A 22,087-nucleotide genomic window follows, 5' to 3' on the forward strand; every position below is an offset into this window, starting at 1 on the left:
GGAAAAAAGTAGTGTGAATGGTACAAAAGGTGCGGAATTCCTAAAAAATATTCAGGAGAACGTCTTTAGCCAGTATGTAACAAGCCCAATAAGGGAGGGGGCGGTTCTGGACATGGTTTTGGGGAATGAAGAGGGGCAAGTAAAAAAAATTATCAATGGAAGAGCATTTTGGTGCTAGTGATCATAATTCAGTAAGATTTAGGGTAGTTATGGAAAAGAACAAAGGGGGATCAGGATTAAAAGTTCTCAATTGGGGTAAAGCCAATATTGCTGAGCTGAGATAGGATTTGGCTAAAGTGGACTGGAAACGGCTACTTAGATAGGATTTGGCTAAAGTGGACTGGAAACGGCTACTTGATGGTAAATCAGTGTCAGAGCAGTGGGAGGCATTCAAGGAGGAAATCCTGAGGGTACAGAGCAAGTATGTTCCCTTTAAAAAAAAAGGGTGGGGCTAACAAATCTAGATCCCCCTGGATGTCAAGGGACATACAGGGTAAGATAAAGAATAAATGGGAAGCTTCTGACAGATACCGAGAACTCAATACTGCAGAAATGCTAGAGGAGTACAAGAAGTGCAGGGGTGAAATTAAAAAAGATATCAGGAAAACAAAGAGCATGAAAGAATGTTGGCAAGTAAAATTATAGAAAACCCAAAGATGTTTTATAAATAAATTAAGAGCAAAGAGGATAACTAGAGAAAGTGTGGGAGCTATTATAGACCATAAAGGAAATGTGTGTGTGGAGGCAGAAGACGTGGGTATGATTCTTAATGAATACTTTGCATCTGTTTTCAGACTTTGCAATGAGGGAGAAGGAGTACGAAATATTAGATAAATATAGAGAGAGGGGAATTATTAAGGGGTGTAGCAGCATTGAAAGTGGATAAATCCCCAGGCCCAGATTAAATGTATCCCACGCTGTTAAGAGAAGCAAAAGAGGAAATAGCAGAAGCTCAGACAATCATTTTCCAGTCCTCTCTGGCTACAAGTGTGGTGCCGGAGGATTGCTAATGTTCCCTCCACTCCCAGTTAAATGAGATACTCTGCCTGATACAGCAGTCAGATGATCCTCATTCACTACTACAATGTAACCTACACCTCCTCCCCCGCTTTCCCTCCAATCTCCATTCACTGGCTTCCCAGTCAGCCCATCACAAAGAGACTCAGAACATATTGTGAGCGCTATTCACTGTGATGCAATGTGTTGATACACCAACACCAGCCACACACACACACGGAGTTTCTTGTTCTGTTGCACTGACTTGGTCTCATTCTGAATCTTTGATTATATTCATCCACAGGTTTGCTAGTTCTTGATTGACAAAGCATTTCCCTCAGCACATCCTCTTCCAGATGACACTGCAAAGTAGTTCAGTTTGTGGTGTTCTTAATGGTTGCGTCAGTGTCACTTAAATGTACTATTTATACTGAGTTCCACGTGAATTTCCCCCCTCCCCCATGCAAAACGCTCTGCTCATTATCATTTTTACAGCATTGTAGTAAAATAAAAATATACTTTACATTAATTCTTGTCTTTCCTTTAACCATTCATGGAGCACTTGTTTGGACTCAGCATCCTGGTATACCTGTAGACGCAATATATTGTAATATGGTGCCCCACAGAAATGTGTGAAATTGTTTTATGAACTAATTGTGGCTTTACAAATTTACTGTTCAGCAAGTATTTCAGTGCCATATTGATTAAACAGCATTATTCCTTTACCATGGCAACGCTGCTCAGAACAATGAAAACACATTCATTTGGGAAAGCAGCAGTAATCTACACTCCAACAGAATATAGCCTATAATTTGAATTATCCAATAAATTAAATTAAGAAACATAAGAAACACAGAAAAGTTGGTATTTAGTGCTAAAGAAAAATTGAATTAGGCCATGACTGTATACGGGGTAACAGATTGTTAGCAGTGCGTTGAAGTTTGAAGCACAATTCTGGAGTCCGATGACAACTTAAGACAAGAATAATAGAGGCTGTGCAAATTCTGATCCCATCATTGTACATCAAGTTCTAAAGTGCCCTATTCGCCATTAGTCTCGTGCAAAACCTATATTCTAACAGACGCTTAATGGGCCTAGAAGTGGATAAAGTGGATCGGAACATTCTAGAACACCAGTGCAGTTCTCAAATTAAAGTGGCTTCCGTAGACTAAAAAGCATTTTTTGAGTCAAGAATCAAAGCATCATTCTGGAACACAAGAACATAAACATAAGAAATAAGAGCAGGAGTAGGCCACTTGGCCCCTTGAGCCTGCTCCACCATTCAATAAGATCATGGCTTATCTGATCACGGACTCAGCTCCACTTCCCCGCCCGCTCCCCATAACCTTTTATTCCCCTATCACTCAAAAATCTGTCCATCTCCGCTTTAAATATATTCAATGACCCAGCCTCCATAGCTCTCTGGGGCAGAGAATTCCATAGATTTACAACCCTCCAAGAAAAGAAATTCCTCCTCATCTCAGTATTAAATGGGTGGCCCCTTATTCTGTGACTATGTCCCCTAGTTTTAGTTTCCCCTACGAGTGGAAATATCCTCTCTGCATCCACCTTGTCGAGCCTCCTCATTATCTTATGTTTCGATAAGATCACACCTCATTCTTTTGAACTCCAATGTGTATAGGCCCAACCTATCCTCATAAGTCAACCCCCTCATCTCTGGAATTAACTTAGTGAATCTTCTCTGAACAGACTCCAATGCAAGTATATCCTTCCTTAAATACGGAGACCAAAACTGTACGCAGTACTCCAGGTGTGGCCTAACCAATAACCTGTACAGTTGTAACAGGATTACTCTGCTTTTATACTCTTACCCCCCCCCACCCTTGCAGTAAAAGCCAACATTTCATTTGCCTTCCTGACTACTGGCTGTACCTGCATAATCACTTTGTGTTTCATGCACAAGGACCCCCAGGTCTCTCTGTACTGCGGCACGTTGCAATTTTTCTCCATTTAAATTATAAGTTGCTTTTCTATTTTTTCTGACAAAGTGGATAATCTCACATTTTTCCACATTATACTCCATTTGCCAAATTTTTGCCCACTCATTTGGCCTGTTTATATCCCTTTGCAGATTTTTGTGTGTCCTCCTCACAATTTGCTTTCCCTCCTATCTTTGTATCCTCAGCAAACTTGGCTACATTACACTCGGTCCCTTCATCCAAGTCATTAATATAGATTGTAAATAGTTGAGGCCACAGCACCGATCCCTACGGCACCCCACTAATCACTGTTTACCAACCGGAAAATGACCCATTTATCCCGACTGTTTTCTGTTCGTTAGCCAATCCTCTATCCTTGCTAATATATTACCCCCAACCCAGTGAACTTTTATCTTGTTTGGAGTAGGTTGCCAACCCTCCCGGATTGTCCAGGAGTCTACCGGAATCATCATCGATCTCCTGGTGACTATTGAAAGCAATCCGGGAGATTTTAATAATTGTTTTTGTTAAAATATCCCAACAATATGCAAATCTTGCTTACTAAGTAACAAAATGGAAACTAACGTTTTCAAAGTATGAAAGCCTCAAAAGGCAATGATTACATTTAAAGATATTAACAGCCAAACATATAATCAAATCAACAAAATCTGTGAGCAGTACATATGAACATCTCAAGTTTGGTTAACACTACGGTATAAAATCCGTTTAAACTTAGTTGTAACGCTGTACAACTCTCAATCTAAATAGCACCGACTGATCGACTTCCATCAAATGCTGAATGACAAAATTCCAGTGCCTGATGCCAGTCTAAAGCCATCTGTCATCAATCGGATACTGATCAGCTTAGACAGGTGTAAGCACCGACAAAGTCAAATCCTCATTCAACACAGAGCACACAATTGGTTGATGGTGCCCAGCGTGTGAATGTAAATGAGAGAGTGTTGCAAACCCTCCCAGATTGTCTGGGAGTCTCCGGGAATGGAAAATGAATCTCTCGGGCTGGTAACCTGGGAGAAAAAAAGAAAGTTTCTTCGCCTGCTCGCTAGCAGACTTGTAGTTCTCTGAACTTCTCGTGCAACAGCTGCGGGCAAAAAATGACTGGCAAAGACACTCGACTACAGGGGATCCAACCTTTATAGCTTAAATGCGGTAGCCTTTTCAAACCGCAGAAAGGTGTCATGTGATCGGACATCTCGTAATCTGACATTACGTGATCAAACCTCCAGGAATAAGTTCAACGCGAGTTAGCAACCCTATTCTGGAGTGTTCTTGCCCACTTAGCCACTGCTTATTAAAACCCAGCCCTGAAGCTCAAAATCTTTGCCTTGCACATTGAAAACAGTACTGCTCTCCTCATTTCATGAGGTGCTCCATTGGAACAGATAATGTGAGGAAAATGGATGTCCTTCAACCCATCACTAAGGGCAGTGGGAATAACATGAATTTCACAATAAAAAGGGGAGGTCTAAAACCTGAATCCGGAGCACAATTCTCTGAAGGGAATTAAGTTACTTCTCAGAATGTGATGAGCTTAAAACAAAAATCAGCAAGATTAATTTGAACCAGGATACATATTGTGACAGTACCTGCAGCCGCTCCAGAAGTCCCGTTAGAGCCTGTAGCCAGGTCAGCCCATGTGTAAACTGCTCAGTATTGATGATGCTAATTTCTGTATCCAATTCTGGCACAATCGCTCCTGTCCTCCACCCATGTTGCAGCATTAGGTCCTATTGATCATAAAAGATGAATGCTGTATAAACCTCTACTAAACTTACAATTGGACGACAAGTGAAACAGTTTTCTCGTCATTTTACACATGTAATTGATATTTATGCACATCATACAATGAGAGTGGGATGATGATTGATTGATAGCGCATCTCACAGCACCATGAATAACCTCAGTGATGTAACATTCCAACATGTGTTGCCCCTCGTCACTGGACCACTGAGAGCTACTCCGACTGATGGGAGTTTCAGCACTGATAACCAAATCAAATGATCAGTAGCTCTACTGATAGATCAATGGGTGAATGCATTGCCTGATGTGGGACAGTGCCAAACAGACTTGGAACGTCCCAGGTTCAATCCCTGCTCCGTACTGGATTAATGGACTCAGGTGGGGAAGCAGTAGCATTGACAAAAATCAGTCTCCGTTCCCCCAGACTAGATAAGAAAGGTGAGGTGGGGCTGGGAGAAGAGAAAGAGAAAGGGATATAGAAATTAACCAGGATTTCCAATCTTTGCCATTTGGTGACTTTCTATTGGTAAATGCATGTGTGGGATCATTACGGCAGGATCGACTCAGGCTTGGCTCTGATGCCCCCAAAAGTACCCTGCCAACATGGTCGGGATGTTACTGGAGGGTGCTGCCACCCATGGAAATGTATGCTAGCATGGGTCAGTATATTCAGGGTGAGAGCAGGGTAGAGGGAAATGACATCGCTCACGCAGAAAATGCTAATATTACTCAATATTTTACTTGTATAAATGGTGGGAATGTGGTTATTGCTGTCATATAACATTTACATAGCTTCCTGTGCCCAGCGATGCTGCTTCTAATCATGATTTGCCCCTATGCATTTCTTCAGCAGATCAGAATTATTAGAACTACATCCGATGCCATTATTGGTTGTGTTGGGCAGCTTTACCCAAGCTAGGAAGCCATGACAACACAAAAGATGTGGTAAACAGAATTCTGGAGATCGGAAATAAAAACATAAATTCAAAAAAACACACGAGGATCAATCACATTTCAGGGGAAAAGAACAGGTTAACATTCCAGATGTGATCAGCCAACACATCCCCGGGTCGGACTTAGAAACATAGAAAGTAGGTGCAGGAGTAGGCCATTCGGCCCTTCGAGCCTGCACCACCATTCAATATTGTCATGGAACTTCAGTACCCCATTCCTGCTTTCTCTCCATACCCCTTGATCCCTTTAGCCGTAAGGGCCACATCTAACTCCCTTTTGAATATATCTAACGAAATGGTCTCAACAACTTTCTGTGATCGAGAATTCTACAGGTTCACAATTCGCTGAGTGAAGAAGTTTCTCCTCATCTCGGTCCTAAATGGCTTACCCCTTATCCTTAGACTGTGTCCCCTGGTTCTGGACTTCCATAACATTGGGAACATTCTTCCTGCATCTAACCTGTCCAATCCCGTCAGAATTTTATATGTTTCTATGAAATCTCCTCTCATTCTTCTAAATTCCAGTGAATATAAGCCTAGTCAATCCAGTCTTTCATATGTCAGTCCTGCCATCCTGGGAATCAGTCTGGTGAGCCTTCGCTGCACTCCCTCAATAGCAAGAATGTCCTTCCTCAGATTAGAAGACCAAAACTGCACACAATACTCAAGGTGTGGTCTCACCAAGGCCCTGTACAACTACAGTAAGATCTCCCTGCTTCTATATTCAAATCCTCTCGCTATGAATGCCAGCATGCCATTTGATTTCTTTACCTCCTGCTGTACCTGCATGCCTACCTTCAATGACTGATGTAGCATGCCACCCAGGTCTCGTTGCACCTCCCCTTTTACTAATCTGTCACCATTCAGATAATAATCTGCCTTCCTGTTTTTGCCACCAAAGTGGATAACCTCACACTTATCCACATTATACTGTATCTGCCCATTCACCTAACCTGTCCAAGTCCCCCTGCAGCCTCTTAGCATCCTCCTCGCAGCTCACACTGCCACCCAGTTTAGTGTCATCTGCAAACTTGGAGATATTACATTCAATTCCTTCGTCTAAATCATTAATGTGTATTGTAAATAGCTGGGGTCCCAGCACTGAACCCTGCGGCACCCCACTAGTCACTGCCTGCCGTTCTGGAAAGGACCAGTTTATTCCCACTCTTTGCTTCCTGTCTGCCAACCAGTTCTCTATCCACATCAATACATTACCCCCCAATACCATGTGCCTTAATTTTGCCCACTAATCTCTTGTGTGGGACCTTGTCAAAAGCCTTTTGAAAGTCCAAATACACCACATCCACTGGTTCTCCGTTATCCACTCTACTAGTTACATCCTCAAAAAACTCGAAGATTTGTCAAGCATGATTTCCCTTTCATAAATCCATGCTGACTTGGACCAATCCTGTCACTGCTTTCCAAATGCGCTGCTATTACATCTTTAATAATTGATATCAGCATTTTTCCCACCACCGATGTCAGGCTAACCGATCTATAATTCACTGTTTTCTCCCTCCCTTTTTAAAAAGTGGGGTTACATTAGCTACCCTCCAAACCATAGGAACTGAACCCGAGTCCATGGAATGTTGGAAAATGACTACCAATGCATCTACTATTTCTAGGGCCACTTCCTTAAGTAGTCTGGGATGCAGACCATCAGGCCCTGGGGATTTATCGGCCTTCAGTCCCTTCTATTTCCCTAACACTATTTCCTGACTAATAAGGATTTCCCTCAGTTCCCCCTTCTCGCTAGACCCTCTGTCCCCTAGTATTTTCGGGAGATTATTCATGTCTTCCTTAGTGAAGACAGAACCAAAGGATTTGTTCAATTGGTCTGCCATTTCCTTGTTCCCCATTATGAATTCCCCTGATTCTGACTGCAAGGGACCTACATTAGTCTTCACTAATCTTTTTCTTTTCATGTATCTGTAGAAGCTTTTGCAGTCAGTTTTTATGTTCCCTGCAACCTTACTCTCATACTCTATTTTCCCCCTCCTAATTAAACCCTTAGTCCTTCTCTCCTGAATTCTAAATTTCTCCCAGTCCTCAGGTTTGCTGCTTTTTCTGGGCAATTTATATGCCTCTTCCTTGGATTTAACACTTTCCCTTGTTAGCCACGGTTGAGCCACCTTCCCTTTTTTATTCTTACGCCACACATGGATGTACAATTGTTGTAGTTCATCCATGTGATATTTAAATGTCTGCCATTGACTATCCATCGTCAACCCTTTGAGTATCATTCTCCAGTCTATCCTAGCCAATTCACGTCTTATACCGTCAAAGTTTCCTTTCTTTAAGTTGAGGACCCTAATCTCTGAATTAACTGTGTCAATCTCCATCTTAATGAAGAATTCTACCATATGGTCACTCTTCCCCAAGGGGCCCCTCATGACCAGATTACTAATTAGTCCCTTCTCATTACACATCACCTAGTTTAGGATGGCCTGCTCTCAAGTTGGTTCCTCGACATATTGGTCTAGAAAACCATCCCTTATGCACTCCAGAAAATCTTCCTCCACAGTATTGCTACCAGTTTGTTCACCCAATCAATATGCAGATTAAAGTCACCCATGATAACTGCTGTACCCTTATTGCATAGGTCCCTAATTTCCTGTTTGATGCCATCCACAACCTCCCTACTACTGTTTGGTGGTCTGTACACAACTCCCATTAATGTTTTCTGCCCTTTGGTGTTTTGCAGCTCTACCCATATAGATTCCACATCATCCACACTAATGTCCTTCCTTACTATTGCGTTAATTTCCTCTTTAACCAGTAACGCTACCCCACCTCCTTTTCCTTCCTGTCTGTCTGTCCTTCCTGAATATTGAATACCCCTGGATGTTGAGTTCCCAGTCATGGTTAACTTGGAGCCATGTCTCCGTAATCCCAATTACATCATATCTGTTAACAGCTATCTGCGCAGTCAATTCATCCACCTTATTACGAATGCTCCTCGCATTAAACACCCTTTGTCCTTTTAGAATTATGTTGTAATGTGGCCCTTTTTGATTTTGCCCTCGATTTCTCTGCCCTCCACTCTTGCTTTTCTCCTTCTGCCCCCTTTTTACTTCCCTCTGCCTCCCTGCAGAGATTCCCATCCCCCTGCCTTTTTAGTTTAAACCCTCCCCAACAGCACTAGCAAACACTCTGCCTAGGACATCAGTTCCAGTCCTGCCCAGGTGCAGATCGTCCGGTTTGTACTGGTCCCACCTCCCCCAGAACCGGTTTCAATGTCCCAGGAATATGAATCCCTCCCCCTTGCACCATTCCTCAAGCCACATATTCATCTGAGCTATCCTGCAATTCCTACTCAGACTAGCACGTGGCACTTTATCCAACAAAGATCCTCTTCAACTGGCAGCAGTCAGTGTGGGGAAAATACCTAAAGAAATCTTAGTTTGCTCCACAATCAAGTTAAATTGTTCAATGCATTTGTAAAGGCAGCTGTTATACATAACCTTTTGAAATGTGGACAAAGATACAAGCATTACCTAATACAGTACAATAATGTTGGCAGGTATCCCACTCAACAACCACAACTGATGTGGAACACATTTCAATACTGTTGCTTTTCTTAATATAGTTTACTTTTCAATTGGCAAATGGGTTACAAATCGGACTACTGGTATTTTAATCAAGGGTACAAACCAAAACCCAATAAAAAGTGAGATTACTCATACACCGCAACAATCTGTATGCATCATCATGTTCTGTACTAACTCCAGGCCATTGACAATAGATTGCAGCAGCTTAGCTGTCAGTTTTACATTTTTCACGGTCATTGATGGCATCAGGGGTCACTGCCACAATGATCTACGCTCAAAATAGATTTAATCCAATGGGCTTTGTAAAATGTAATTTTCACCCGGGTATACTGCTTTTTCTTCCAGTTATCTTTTGGATTCTTTTTCTAGGGGTGTCTCAGCTCTGCCTATTATGGCACCTTCCTGTATTTAAGTCCTATGTGGAATCAGCAACCAATAGGACAAAACCTCCTCTGTCTTGACTGGGAATCGAAGATTGTCAGCTTGGTAACATTTCAATATTCATCCTCACATGGTGCCCTATGTTACTCTTCTCGAACTAGACCATGGTTCATAGCCTTTTGCGTTGGGGTTGTCCAGGGGAAAAACACATTTCAGCTTATCCCAAGTAGACTGCAGGTCTAACAACATTTACAGTTCACTGCCATGCCAATACTTGCATAACAGCAACTTTCAAATAAATTAAAAACACAATACAGCAGCTCCATATCTCATCAAAATCTGCGTGTGCTAATCTGGAGACTGCAAGCAGCGTCTATTAGCTGCCAAAACTGCATGAATCTGTAACAAACACCATAAGACAAGGTCAAACCTTTTTCCTTAAATAAACAAACACACTCGGGAAATATCCCACCAAATCAATAAAGCAGGCAGGCATTACATCTGCACCTGTAAACAGAAAACAAGTACAGAACATCACTCTCTTCTAAAAGCTCCACTGAGTATCAAAGATTATGGATCACAGCGCAATCCAATAGCTTTCTAGTCACTCACCGTTCAACTTTTTGCGAGCTGATCCATGAAGCTGCCACTAATTGATACAATGCTGAGAGATTTCTATTCAGACACTAACTTGGAGATGCAATGTAAAACTGTACTTACTGCCAGGTCACTGTACAGATGGTCACCAAAATAAAGCACCTTGGCTCCACCCCAGCCGGTCAGCCGTAGGAAATCAAATAGGTTTCCCTGCAGAGAGAGAGAGAATAAAGGTAAGGGTTGAAATTTCAAGAGCTGTTCAGTGGGTTTGGCTTTCAACAGTTGTAGAATGCATCAAACAGATTCTTAGAACCCCAAAAGTTGCTACTGCGATTGACCAGTTTGCCACAAAATATCGAGAAAGGAAACCCACAACACCTGGCAAGATATACGTGTTAGATCATGGGTTCAAATCGACACGAGGAGGAATGGCACTTGCCAAGAGCAAACTGAAATGGCACTCAGGAGATAAATGGTCCGGACCTGGGAGGTCTGGATCAGTTTGGATTCAGAAGTCACTTCGGAGCTTACTCGCAAGCACTGTATTTTGCTCATTTCTTTAAATGAAAAAAATTATTAAACACACAAGATTTTTGCATATGTTTTGAGCTAACATTCAGCTCAGCTCAATAGTACTCTTGCCTCTGCCTTAGAAGGGCAGGAGTTGAAACCCCACTTCAGGACTTCAGCACCTCAATGTAGGCTCACATTTCAGTACAGTACCAAGGAAGTACTGGCTCGATGGGTCGAATGGCCTTCTGTGCTGTAACCATTCTATGTCACTGCATTGTCAGAGGTGCCACCTTTTTAATGGGACAATGAAGTGAGGCCACGTCTGCCCACTGAAGTGGATGTAAAAGATCCTACGGCCCGATTTGAAAAGAAGCGGGGAGTTGTCCTCACCAACATTTATCCCTCAACTAACATCAATGAAACAAATTATCTGGTCATTTATCTCAATGTTCTTTGTAGGGCCTTGCGGTGCACAAACTGGCCTCTGTGTTTACAGACACATCACAATGATTACTTCAAATGTACTTCATTGGTTGTAAAGCAATGGTTGGGATGGCCCCAAGACATGAAAGGCATTATATAAATAAAAGTTCATATTTTCTATCAAGAAAGTTTTACTTTGTGAAAAATAAAACACTGAACTGCACTCCATTTGCCTCAGTTATTTAAAGCTGGAATGCATCACAGTAATTACTTAATTTCCCTGTCGTCATGATTGAAGAAATATAAAAATGTTAATTGTCATTTTGGTAACAAGCATGGTCCTCCTTCCCTTAAAAAAAAACTACTTGTTTCTAAAATATGTATCAATAAATTAATATAATGAACCCTCAGTTGAATGACTCCATCTCTGCCACTTATCAGCTGATGTAGTTTTACATGGTCACATTAAGACCATAAAAAACATCAGGATATCTGGTCACAATCATCCAAAAACAATCTTTTTACTTAAATGTATATTTTATGAAGTCAAATGCACAGCTCGTGTTAAAGGCAGAAAATTCTGGAAAACTCAGCAGGTCAGGCAGCATCTGGTGAGAGAAACAGGGTTAATGTTGACCCTTCGTCAGAACTGGAAAGGTTTGAGATGCAACAGCTTCTTTAGGAAGTGCAGGGGGAGGGGAGGAAAGAACAAAAGGGAAGGTCTGAGATAGGGTGGAAGGCAGGAGAGATTTAAAGAGACAAAAGGGATGATGGGCAAAAATGAGATGGTAATGGAACAAGTTAAGAAACAAAAGATGAGTCTAGATGGGATGTGAATGATGGAATCATCACCAGCTGCCGTGGGACAGAAAAAAAAAGGGGGGGTTGTTAAAAAAAAAGAGGAAAAGGAAAAAAAAATATGGGCGGAGGTTATGGTTTGAAATTGTTGAACTGGATGTTGATTCCAGAAGGTTGTAAAGTGCCTAAACGAAAGATGGGATGCTGTTCCTCGAGCTTGCGTCAAGCTTCATTGGAACAGTGTCGGAGGTCAAGGACAGAGAGATCAGAGTGGGAGTGGAGTGGAGAATTAAAGTGACAGGAAGCTCGGGGTCATACTTACAAACTGAACGAAGATGTTCTGCAAAGTGGTCACCCAATCTGTGTTTATGTTAAAAGCAGCAGGACATGGGGAGAAATGCTGGCACTGTGCTTTGCCACTTCGGAAAGACATGTGGCAGCTTACAAAATATATGCAGCACCAACACTTGATCAATAAATATGCAATCTGAACAAATACTGTGAATCAATCATCTCTTAATAAACCTTATTATGATTTAAGAAAAGTAAATATTAGGTAGCTGATGTGATTGCTGCTATTGCTTGGGGCTTAAAAACTTCTTTCCTGCTGTCCATTAACTATTTTAAAGTCCAGCCAACAGCAAACAACTTATGCAATGCACACAACACCAGAACCAATCCCAAGTAAAACACCTGGATCTCCATATACAAAGCAATTATCAAACTGAAATACTGTAGAACATTTTTCAGAGGATTGTGTGTTAAAATAGGACAGCCAGGTTAGTCAAAACTGGTTCTACTTTAGTAAGCTCTGAAAGAACTCCCTGTTCTTTCATGTGTTGGCATTAAATCATCATGAGTCATACTCCTGAGACCAAACAAGATTAACACCTGCATTGTAAACTGGGTTAAAGGTTTGTCACAGACTTAATTACAGAGTAATTTGTGTTTGAAGCATCTTTCTTCTCAATTTTAAATCTTACTAATACCACATGCCTTGCCCAAAGGCACTGCATAAAATCTGCTAATTTTAACAGTAATTAGACATGTATAGAAATGCTGTCAATTATACTGTAGAAATTGCAGACAGTGATATAAAAATGTTTTGCCTTTAACATGCCATGAGTTTCTTTGGGCCCAAGTTTCCACATGATTTGCGCCCGATTTTTAGGAGCAACTGGTGGAGAACGGACTATCTTAGAAATCGCAATTCTCCACATTTTTTTTTCTGCAGTTCTAGTCAGGTAGAACAGTTCTACTTTGGAACAGAATTTTTTCTTCAAAAGGGGGCGTGTCCGGCCACTGACGCCTGATTTCAAAGTTTCCACAAACTAACTTAGAATGGAGCAAATGAAGATTTTTGTAGAACTGAAAAAACCTGTTCTACACATTAAAAAAATCAGGCGCAGGTTACAAATTAGGCGTCCAGAACGAGGTGGGGGGGGGGGGGGGGGAAGGGAAGTCATTAAATTCTACAATAAATCCTTATTTATACTTCTACAAATAAATCCAACCTAAATAAACATTTATAAGCAAAGAAAAGATTAAATAAACCATCTTCCTACCTGTGTGAAAGTGCTTCAGCCAGCCTCACAAGTTCGTTCGTTCGTTCCCGACGGCAAGGGGGGGGGGGGCGGGGGGGGGGAGGGAGGAAGAAGTTCCCGACGGCGGGAAGGAGACAGTGAGAAGGCTGCAGGAAGCCTCAGTGCTGATGGCAATGTGCTTTTATTAAAAAATGTTCAAAAATTAAACAGCTACAAAGAACTACAAAAATGGCCGAGTGCCAATGTTTCCTTCACACTGCGCGTGCGCGAACGCTCCAACGCGCACGCGCAGCGTTGCCGGCAGGAAAAAAACTAATTTAAATAGTACCCGCCCCCTCCCACTTACAAAATCGGTGCGAGTGTAGGCTCCGCCCCCCTGGGCGCCGCGCCAAACAGACAAGGAGCTGCAGGGCTCTCCAGAATCGCGAGTTTTTTTCCGGCGCCGTTTTAGGCGCGAAAAACGGGCGCCCAGCTCGGAGGGGCGCCCGTTTTTTATCGTGTGGAAACTTGGGCCCTTTGTGTTGACTTTATTTTAGGTCCTGTTCTTAAAGTACTTTCATTTACATAAGATTTTATGCATCTATTTCCCACTGATGGTCAGAAGGTATGTGTGCACGCATTACTAACATGATTTGGCTAGTCCTTCAGTTTTTCTTTGCCATGCTCATGGAATTGCCTCCCTGCAGGACATTTGCTCAACTCTGGGAGCCTGCCCTAAAGAGACTCTCAAGTCATTCTGCCCATCAGAGCAGCCTGTCATTGCACCATGAACCCAGTGTGCTTTCAGACTGCTTACAGCACTGCTTTGTCATTTGAACAGACAAAGTCTGTGGCAATATTAAATACGTTCATTGTCTTGTCAGTCAGCAGCGATTCCAACTATTTTCATTCATTAGATACACACAATTATCAGAGTTGATGGCACTGTTTCCCAAGGCAATGGCTGAAACTTTCATTTTGTTTTATATAATAACAGCAATAAACAGCAGAAATTCCAATTTTAAATGTTAGAAGAAGAATATTTTCCTACATATGGTGTAGCTCTTCCAACATCTAAACAGAAAAATAGGTTTTAGACATTCCGACTGTCAGTGGGGTAAAATCTACACCTCAGACATATACAGTATAGGGAGGAGCTCCTTGTAAAAGTGCAATCTGAAGTTTACATTTCTGATACTTTGATATTAGGGTCGATTTTAACTTTTGGGTCACTGACCGAGCAATGAAGAGGCCCTCACCATTTTGAGGCCACAGCCTCATTTAAATTTGGCAGTCAAATCCCGATGCAGTTCGCCAGATTCAGGCCACAAAATGAAATTTTAAGATTCAGAGAGGACTCGACCAGGTAGATGCTGAGAGGCTGTTTCCCCTGGCTTGAGTGTCTCAGGATAAGTGGTCGGCCATATAGGACTGAGGTGAGGAGACATTTCTTCAGAGGGTTGTGGATCCTTAGAATTCTCTACCAAAGAGGGCTGTGGATGCTGTAAGTGGTTTCGAATCTGCCTTTACAACAGTTCCAGACACCGGAATTATAGTGGTGAACAGAAATACACAGTTATAGCCAGATATTTCAGCCTCAACCATCACAAAGCTTTTATTCAAGTTAAAGCACACACCTGCACCCAGTAAAACACACCCTGGTGGTGTAAAACAAACAGTACAACATACAACCCTGGCCTGTCTGAATAGGCCCCTAACGCGAAGTACCCACGACTAAAACACCCCTGCTCGGATTCAAAAATGCACCACCGAATCTGTCCAAAAGAATTGTGCATACGCTTATGATCCTTACAGAAAACCTCCCCACTAAAACACCCAAGGCTTAGTTGAGACACACGATACCCTTTCACACTATGCGGTAGTCTTAAAGATGTGTGGGCTGGGATAAATGCTCACCAATTACCCCTCTGGCTTACTCGCTGCCTGTCCCAATGAGGTGTATCTTCTGGTTCTGTGCCAATCTGTGGTATTCAAGTCCAGTCTCAAGGTCAGCTTCCCAGTCAAAATAGCGAGGCTCACTTTGCTCGTAGATGATGTTGCTTCTCTCCGTCCCAGACGGAGTGCTCAGTCCTTGTGCGCTGAATGACACAAGCAGGTGTAGAAGAGCAGAGAGAGAGAGAGAGATGGCAGCCGAAACCTGCTACTCTTATACCTGCAAAAATGCTTCTTTTCACACCAAAAGTTCTACTGTTCTTCCCCTGAGGGAGTGCAACTCAAAGAGCAAAATCATGTCTTTGGCCTGCTCTTCTGTTCCTGGGCTGTTTCCTCGATAAGGCTCCAACAGATCTGGCTGGTCGAAAACCTTCCTTTGTGTCTTGAGCACCGACCAATCTTGTTGAGATCTCACTAATTACATGACAAAGGGGCCTGTCCATCAACCATCTTCCTGCCATTTATTCCATTCCACCTGATGTGTATTCCTGTGGGACATGTTTGGACCTGTCCCACTTCAGGCTGCCTGCCCTTCTGCAGTAACAGCCAAATTTGTCCAATCAATGTCCAAAACTTTAAGTCCAAAAATATATGCTTTTGTTGTAGATGTTTTCGCCGAATTCTTACAATGCTCAATCATTAAGTATATTCAAGACAGCGATGGATAGATTTTTGGACACTAATGGAACCAAGGGATGTGGGGATAGGGCAGGAAAATGCAGTAGAGGTAGATGATCAGCTATGATCGCGCTGAATGGCGGAGCAGGCTCGAGGGGCCATATGCCCTACTCCTGCTCCTATTTTTTCTGTTCAAATGCAAGATTGGACTGGGACAACCGCCAGCACGTCAAGTTCCTCAGTTCACACTGGTACCCTCCTACCCAGCTGGCTCCAACATAAGAACATAAGAAATAGGAGTAGGAGTAGGCCATTTGGCCCTTCGAGCCTGTTCCGCCATTCAAGAAGATCATGGATGATCGGATCCTGGCCTCAACTCCACTCCCCTGCCCGCTCCCCATAACCCTCAACTCCCTTATCATTCAAAAATCTGTCCATCTCCACCTTAAATATATTAAAAGACACAGCCTCCACAGCTCCCTGGGGTAGAGAATTCCAAAGATTCATGACCCTGAGAGAAGAAATTCCTCCTTATTTCTGTTTTAAACGGGCGACCCTTTATTCTGAGACTATGCCCCCTAGTTCTAGATTTCCCCATGAGGGGAAACATCCTCTCTACATCTACCCTGTCAAGCCCCCCTCAGAATCTTATATGTTTCAATAAGATCACCTCTTATTCTTCTAAACCCCAAGGAGTATAGGCCCAACCTGCTCAACCTTTCTTCATATGACAACCCCTTCATCTCAGCAATCAACCTCATGAACCGCCTCCAATGCAAGTATATCCTTCCTTAAATAAGGAGACCAAAACTATATGCAGTATTCCAGGTGTGGTCTTACCAACGCCCTGTACAGTTGGAGCAGGACTTCCCTACTTTTATACTCCATCCCCCTTGCAATAAATGCCAACATTCCATTTGCCTTTCTGATTACTAGCTGACCCTGCATGCTAACTTTTTGCGTTTCATACACAAGAATCCCCAGATCTCTCGGTACTGCAGCAATTTGTAATCTCTCCCCATTTAAATAATAATTTGCTTTTTTATTTTTCCTACCAAAGTGGATAACCTCACATTTACCCACATTATAGTCCATCTGCCAAATTTTTGTCCACTCACTGAGCGTGTCTATATCCCTTTGTAGTTTCTTTGTATCATCCTCACAACTTGCTTTCCCACCTAGGTTTGCATCATACCTACCTGATGCTGCTGTCGATTTGTAACGGTATGGGCAGGAAGTCCTGACTTCAAAACTCCTGTGAGAAATCCTATCTACAACCTACAGCAGAGTTCCATCCCAACAGCAGCGTCGGATAAGAGATGGGAGCAGTGCTAATTATCATCTGCCAACGCAGAGCAGCAGATGCCGACTCCAAAACGCTGTCTGTTCAAAGTGCAGATTGTTGATGTGTGAAATTGACTGCAAGGGTAATGGTATTTCACAATGATACAGCTGGGATCCTCATCTGTAGTTGGGGTTCAGGTGCACGGAGTGGGAGGGCAGGGGGCTGGCGAACTGAGCAAACTTAACTTTGCATCTGGCCCATGCTATATTGGACAATGCAAGGCAAAAATTAGGAAGATATTCTCTTCCCAAGCAAAGGCGTCCTTTATGTTGAGAAGCGCACACCCAGGGGTCATTGCTACTAGATTAAAATTTCAATGCAATACAAACTGAAAGTGAGAGGCAATCGGTAGAAAGCAGATCTCCATTTCATTGAGGGTCGTGGTTAAAATAGACACAGCATCTCAATGTTACCGGCAGATCCAGGCTGCCACTCCCCAAACGACTGAAAATGTCATGACTCAAACTATATATTTACACAAAAACGCAGTCCAGCAATAAAACATAGAAGCTACTGAGATTTACAAACTGCTAGGTTTGTTCTAGTTTACACACTGAAAAGATGATGGAGCCACTCACTGGGTGAATATTATACTAGACAAAATTGAAATAGGTCGACAATTATGCTCCAGACCAATTGTTATATTTTCCTCTGAATCAGAGATGTGGGTTGTTCTCATTTTCAGGGCACTACCTCTGATGGTCATTAGCATTGCCCTTCAAGCACACAATTCCTGCAGTCGCACCCTTGTGTTGGCACAGTGCCCAATACCTTGTTTCAATGCAAAGTCAGTTAGAGTACACGACACAGAATGCAACACACTTTAAGGCTGCAATTCAATCCTACGGCCTGCTGTAATCAAGAACTTTCTTTTGTTACATTCTCACAGTCCATGCCACCATTAGAGCCCTTCATCTGAATAACAACCTTCAAGTTACCTGCACATGTGCATTTTTCCCCACACGGCAACATGTAGACAGAATTTATTTTTTTTTTTAAAAAGAGAGAGACTCTCAGTCTACTTTTTATTTCAAATTTCTCCCTTCGCTGTTTGTCACGTTTCCTCCTCCTATGTGGAAAGGATGTTAAGGGGTAATGAGAATTTACACTCAGAAACTAGTGTTTCATGGTCCAAGTTTTAGAAATATTTCGCAGCTCTCTATTTTCCAAGCGTTGCCCTTTCTGTATAAAAGGACTTCACCGTTGCACTGAAGTAATGAACGTGCTAATTGTGAGCAACGCTTACATAAAGGAGCGAGCAGCAAAAAGAAAAGCACAGGCTCAACCAGCCAAAATCTCCCTTTTGTGTTGGCACTTCTACAATTTGCTCCTAGAATGGAATTTATGCCAATTTTGATGGATTTAGTTTCTGTTTGTTAATGAATTATTTGAAACAATTACCGACAATTAACATGAGTAGAATGTTATTCAAAATGCTTTCCCCTTGTCAAACTTTATTCCTTTCTGGAATACAGCTGCACATGCTTTCTGACATCTCACTCAATTAGCCATTATTCATGTGTAAACCTCGACAGTGTCTTTTATTCAACCACAGGCATCACAGCAACATCCCTGAAAAACCTATGGTTAACTGAGGTTGTTGCAGCCTACCATCCAAGAAGTTATTTTTGTTTACAAAATGACACTAATAAGGAATTCATTATTTCAAAAAGTGTAGTTAACCTAAATTGTCACCTCTTCATTTACCAAGACTAAAGAAAGATAAAGACTTGCATTTATAGAGAGTCTTTCATGACCTCAGGACATCCCAAAGCGTTTTACAGCCAACAAAGTACTTTTGATGAACTGTAGTTACTCTTGTAATGTTCAAAAACACGGCAGCCAATTTGCAAACAGCAAGGTCACACAAATGGCAATGCGATATTGACCGGATAATCGAGGGGTTTTATGTTGGCTGAGGGATAAATATTGGCCAAGACACTGGAGACTTCTCGTTCTTTGAAATAGTGCCATGGAATGTTTTATCTTCAACCGATAGAGACACAGCTGATACCTTCAAGGGCATCACTTCCTTCAGTATGCATGATCAGATTTGTTGAAAGTATTTGCACCTCACCCTTAATTTAGCTCCTCCTTTTCAGTTCTTATAAACAGTAGGTACCTGCTAATGGGCGACACACACATCATGAAAGCTAAATCTGGGAGACTGGGAGAAATTTAGAACTCAGCAGAGGAGGACAAAGGGTTTGATTAGGGCAGGGAAAATAGAGTACGAGAGGAAGCTTGCAGGGAACATTAAAACGGACTGCAAAAGTTTCTATAGATATGTAAGGAGAAAAGGTTAGTAAAGACAAACGTAGGTCCCCTGCAGTCAGAATCAGGGGAAGTCATAATGGGGAACAAAGAAATGGCAGACCAATTGAACAAGTACTTTGGTTCGGTATTCACTAAGGAGGACACAAACAACCTTCCGGATATAAAAGGGGTCAGAGGGTCTAGTAAGAAGGAGGAACTGAGGGAAATCCTTATTAGTCGGGAAATTGTGTTGGGGAAATTGATGGGATTGAAGGCCGATAAATCCCCAGGGCCTGATGGACTGCATCCCAGAGTACTTAAGGCGGTGGCCTTGGAAATAGCGGATGCATTGACAGTCATTTTCCAACATTCCATTGACTCTGGATCAGTTCCTATCGAGTGGAGGGTAGCCAATGTAACCCCACTTTTTTTTTAAAAAAAGGAGGGAGAGAGAAAACAGGGAATTATAGACCGGTCAGCCTGACATCGGTAGTGAGTAAAATGATGGAATCAATTATTAAGGATATCATAGCAGCACATTTGGAAAGAGGTGACATGATAGGTCCAAGTCAGCATGGATTTGTGAAAGGGAAATCATGCTTGACAAATCTTCTGGAATTTTTTGAGGATGTTTCCAGTAGAGTGAACAAGGGAGAACCAGTTGATGTGGTGTATTTGGACTTTCAGAAGGCTTTCGACAAGGTCCCACACAAGAGATTAATGTGCAAAGTTAAAGCACATGGGATTGGGGGTAGTGTGCTGACATGGATTGAGAACTGGTTGTCAGACAGGAAGCAAAGAGTAGGAGTAAATGGGTACTTTTCAGAATGACAGGCAGTGACTAGTGGGGTACCGCAAGGTTCTGTGCTGGGGCCCCAGCTGTTTACATTGTACATTAATGATTTAGACGAGGGGATTAAATGTAGTATCTCCAAATTTGCGGATGACACTAAGTTAGGTGGCAGTGTGAGCTGCGAGGAGGATGCTATGAGGCTGCAGAGTGACTTGGATAGGTTAGGTGAGTGGGCAAATGCATGGCAGATGAAGTATAATATGGATAAATGTGAGGTTATCCACTTTGGTGGTAAAAACAGAGAGACAGACTATTATCTGAATGGTGACAGATTAGGAAAAGGGAAGGTGCAACGAGATCTGGGTGTCATGGTACATCAGTCATTGAAGGTTGGCATGCAGGTACAGCAGGCGATTAAGAAAGCAAATGGCATGTTGGCCTTCATAGCGAGGGGATTTGAGTACAGAGGCAGGGAGGTGTTGCTACAGTTGTACAGGGCCTTGGTGAGGCCACACCTGGAGTATTGTGTACAGTTTTGGTCTCCTAACTTGAGGAAGGACATTCTTGCTATTGAGGGAGTGCAGCGAAGGTTCACCAGACTGATTCCCGGGATGGCGGGACTGACTTATCAAGACTGGATCAAGTGGGCTTGTATTCACTGGAGATCAGAAGAATAAGAGGGGATCGCATAGAAACGTTTAAAATTCTGACGGGTTTAGACAGGTTAGATGCCGGAAGAATGTTCCCAATGTTGGGGAAGTCCAGAACCAGGGGTCACAGTCTAAGGATAAGGGGTAAGCCATTTAGGACCGAGACGAGGAGAAACTTCTTCACCCAGAGAGTGGTGAACCTGTGGAATTCTCTACCAGAGAAAGTTGTTGAGGCCAATTCACTAAATATATTCAAAAGGGAGTTAGATGAAGTCCTTACTACTAGGGGGATCAAGGGGTATGGCGAGAAAGCAGGAATGGGGTACTGAGGTTGCATGTTCAGCCATGAACTCATTGAATGGCGGTGCAGGCTCGAAGGGCCGAATGGCCTACTCCTGCACCTATTTTCTATGTTTCTACTAACATTGAGTAAAAATACAACAGAACTGCATCAGAGTACAATTCTGCATATTTATCTTATTTGTTAGAATGAGGGGGTTAATAAGGAACATGGAAACAAGGAAGATAGTGTATGCTGAAGTACCCAGGAATAAAAGCAAAGATAACGATCTCTGAATTACAAAACAATGAATAAATAGCCATCATAAAAATGATACAAATCTATTAAACTATAAAAAAAAGCACCATAATGAAATAAAAGACAGTACATTTCAATTACTTTATTATAGTTTAAATCTGAGCAGCCAATGTGTGTATGTGTACACATTGGGCCTTTTGACAGAACTCCGTTTGCTGCACTTACACTACACTGATGTGAATATACTAACAACAGAGAGATGCAGCCAAGTCTGCCAAGCTGGGATACAGCCAGCTCATTATTCCCAGAGAATTGTGATAACAACAACAACAACAACAACAACTTGTATTTATGAGCAGGTATTATGAATCACCGAACGACTGGCTCTCTATCCTGCTCCTTTCCATTCACAACAACTACTTGTATTTAAATAGCACCCTTAAAGTAGTGAAAAGTCCCAAGGCGCTTCACAGGAGTATTAGGAGATAAAACAATTCG

At 42.3% G+C, this 22,087-nt stretch overlaps 1 protein-coding gene across 9 annotated transcripts in view; it reads right to left on the reverse strand.

Moving 5' to 3' along the window:
- Positions 1 to 22,087, reverse strand: part of LOC139277236 (5'-nucleotidase domain-containing protein 2-like) — a 117,689-nt gene that overhangs the window by 33,991 nt on the left and 61,611 nt on the right. For 8 of the 9 annotated variants that reach the window (XR_011596057.1, XR_011596059.1, XM_070895426.1 and 5 more), the window contains 3 exons: positions 10,303 to 10,389; positions 4,544 to 4,684; positions 1,521 to 1,585 (listed from right to left, as the gene is read on the reverse strand). Coding sequence is in view for 7 of the 9 variants with exons in the window: in XM_070895426.1 (XP_070751527.1) it covers positions 1,521 to 1,585; positions 4,544 to 4,684; positions 10,303 to 10,389 (293 nt within the window). In the remaining 2 variants the exon portion in view is untranslated. Of the gene's footprint in view, positions 1 to 1,273; positions 1,359 to 1,520; positions 1,586 to 4,543; positions 4,685 to 10,302; positions 10,390 to 22,087 lie in introns of those variants that run through there. The other variant, XM_070895424.1, reaches the window with a different exon arrangement.

Source organism: Pristiophorus japonicus, chromosome 12 (genome assembly GCF_044704955.1).
Source record: "Pristiophorus japonicus isolate sPriJap1 chromosome 12, sPriJap1.hap1, whole genome shotgun sequence".
In the NCBI taxonomy this organism is placed as follows: domain Eukaryota; kingdom Metazoa; phylum Chordata; class Chondrichthyes; family Pristiophoridae; genus Pristiophorus; species Pristiophorus japonicus.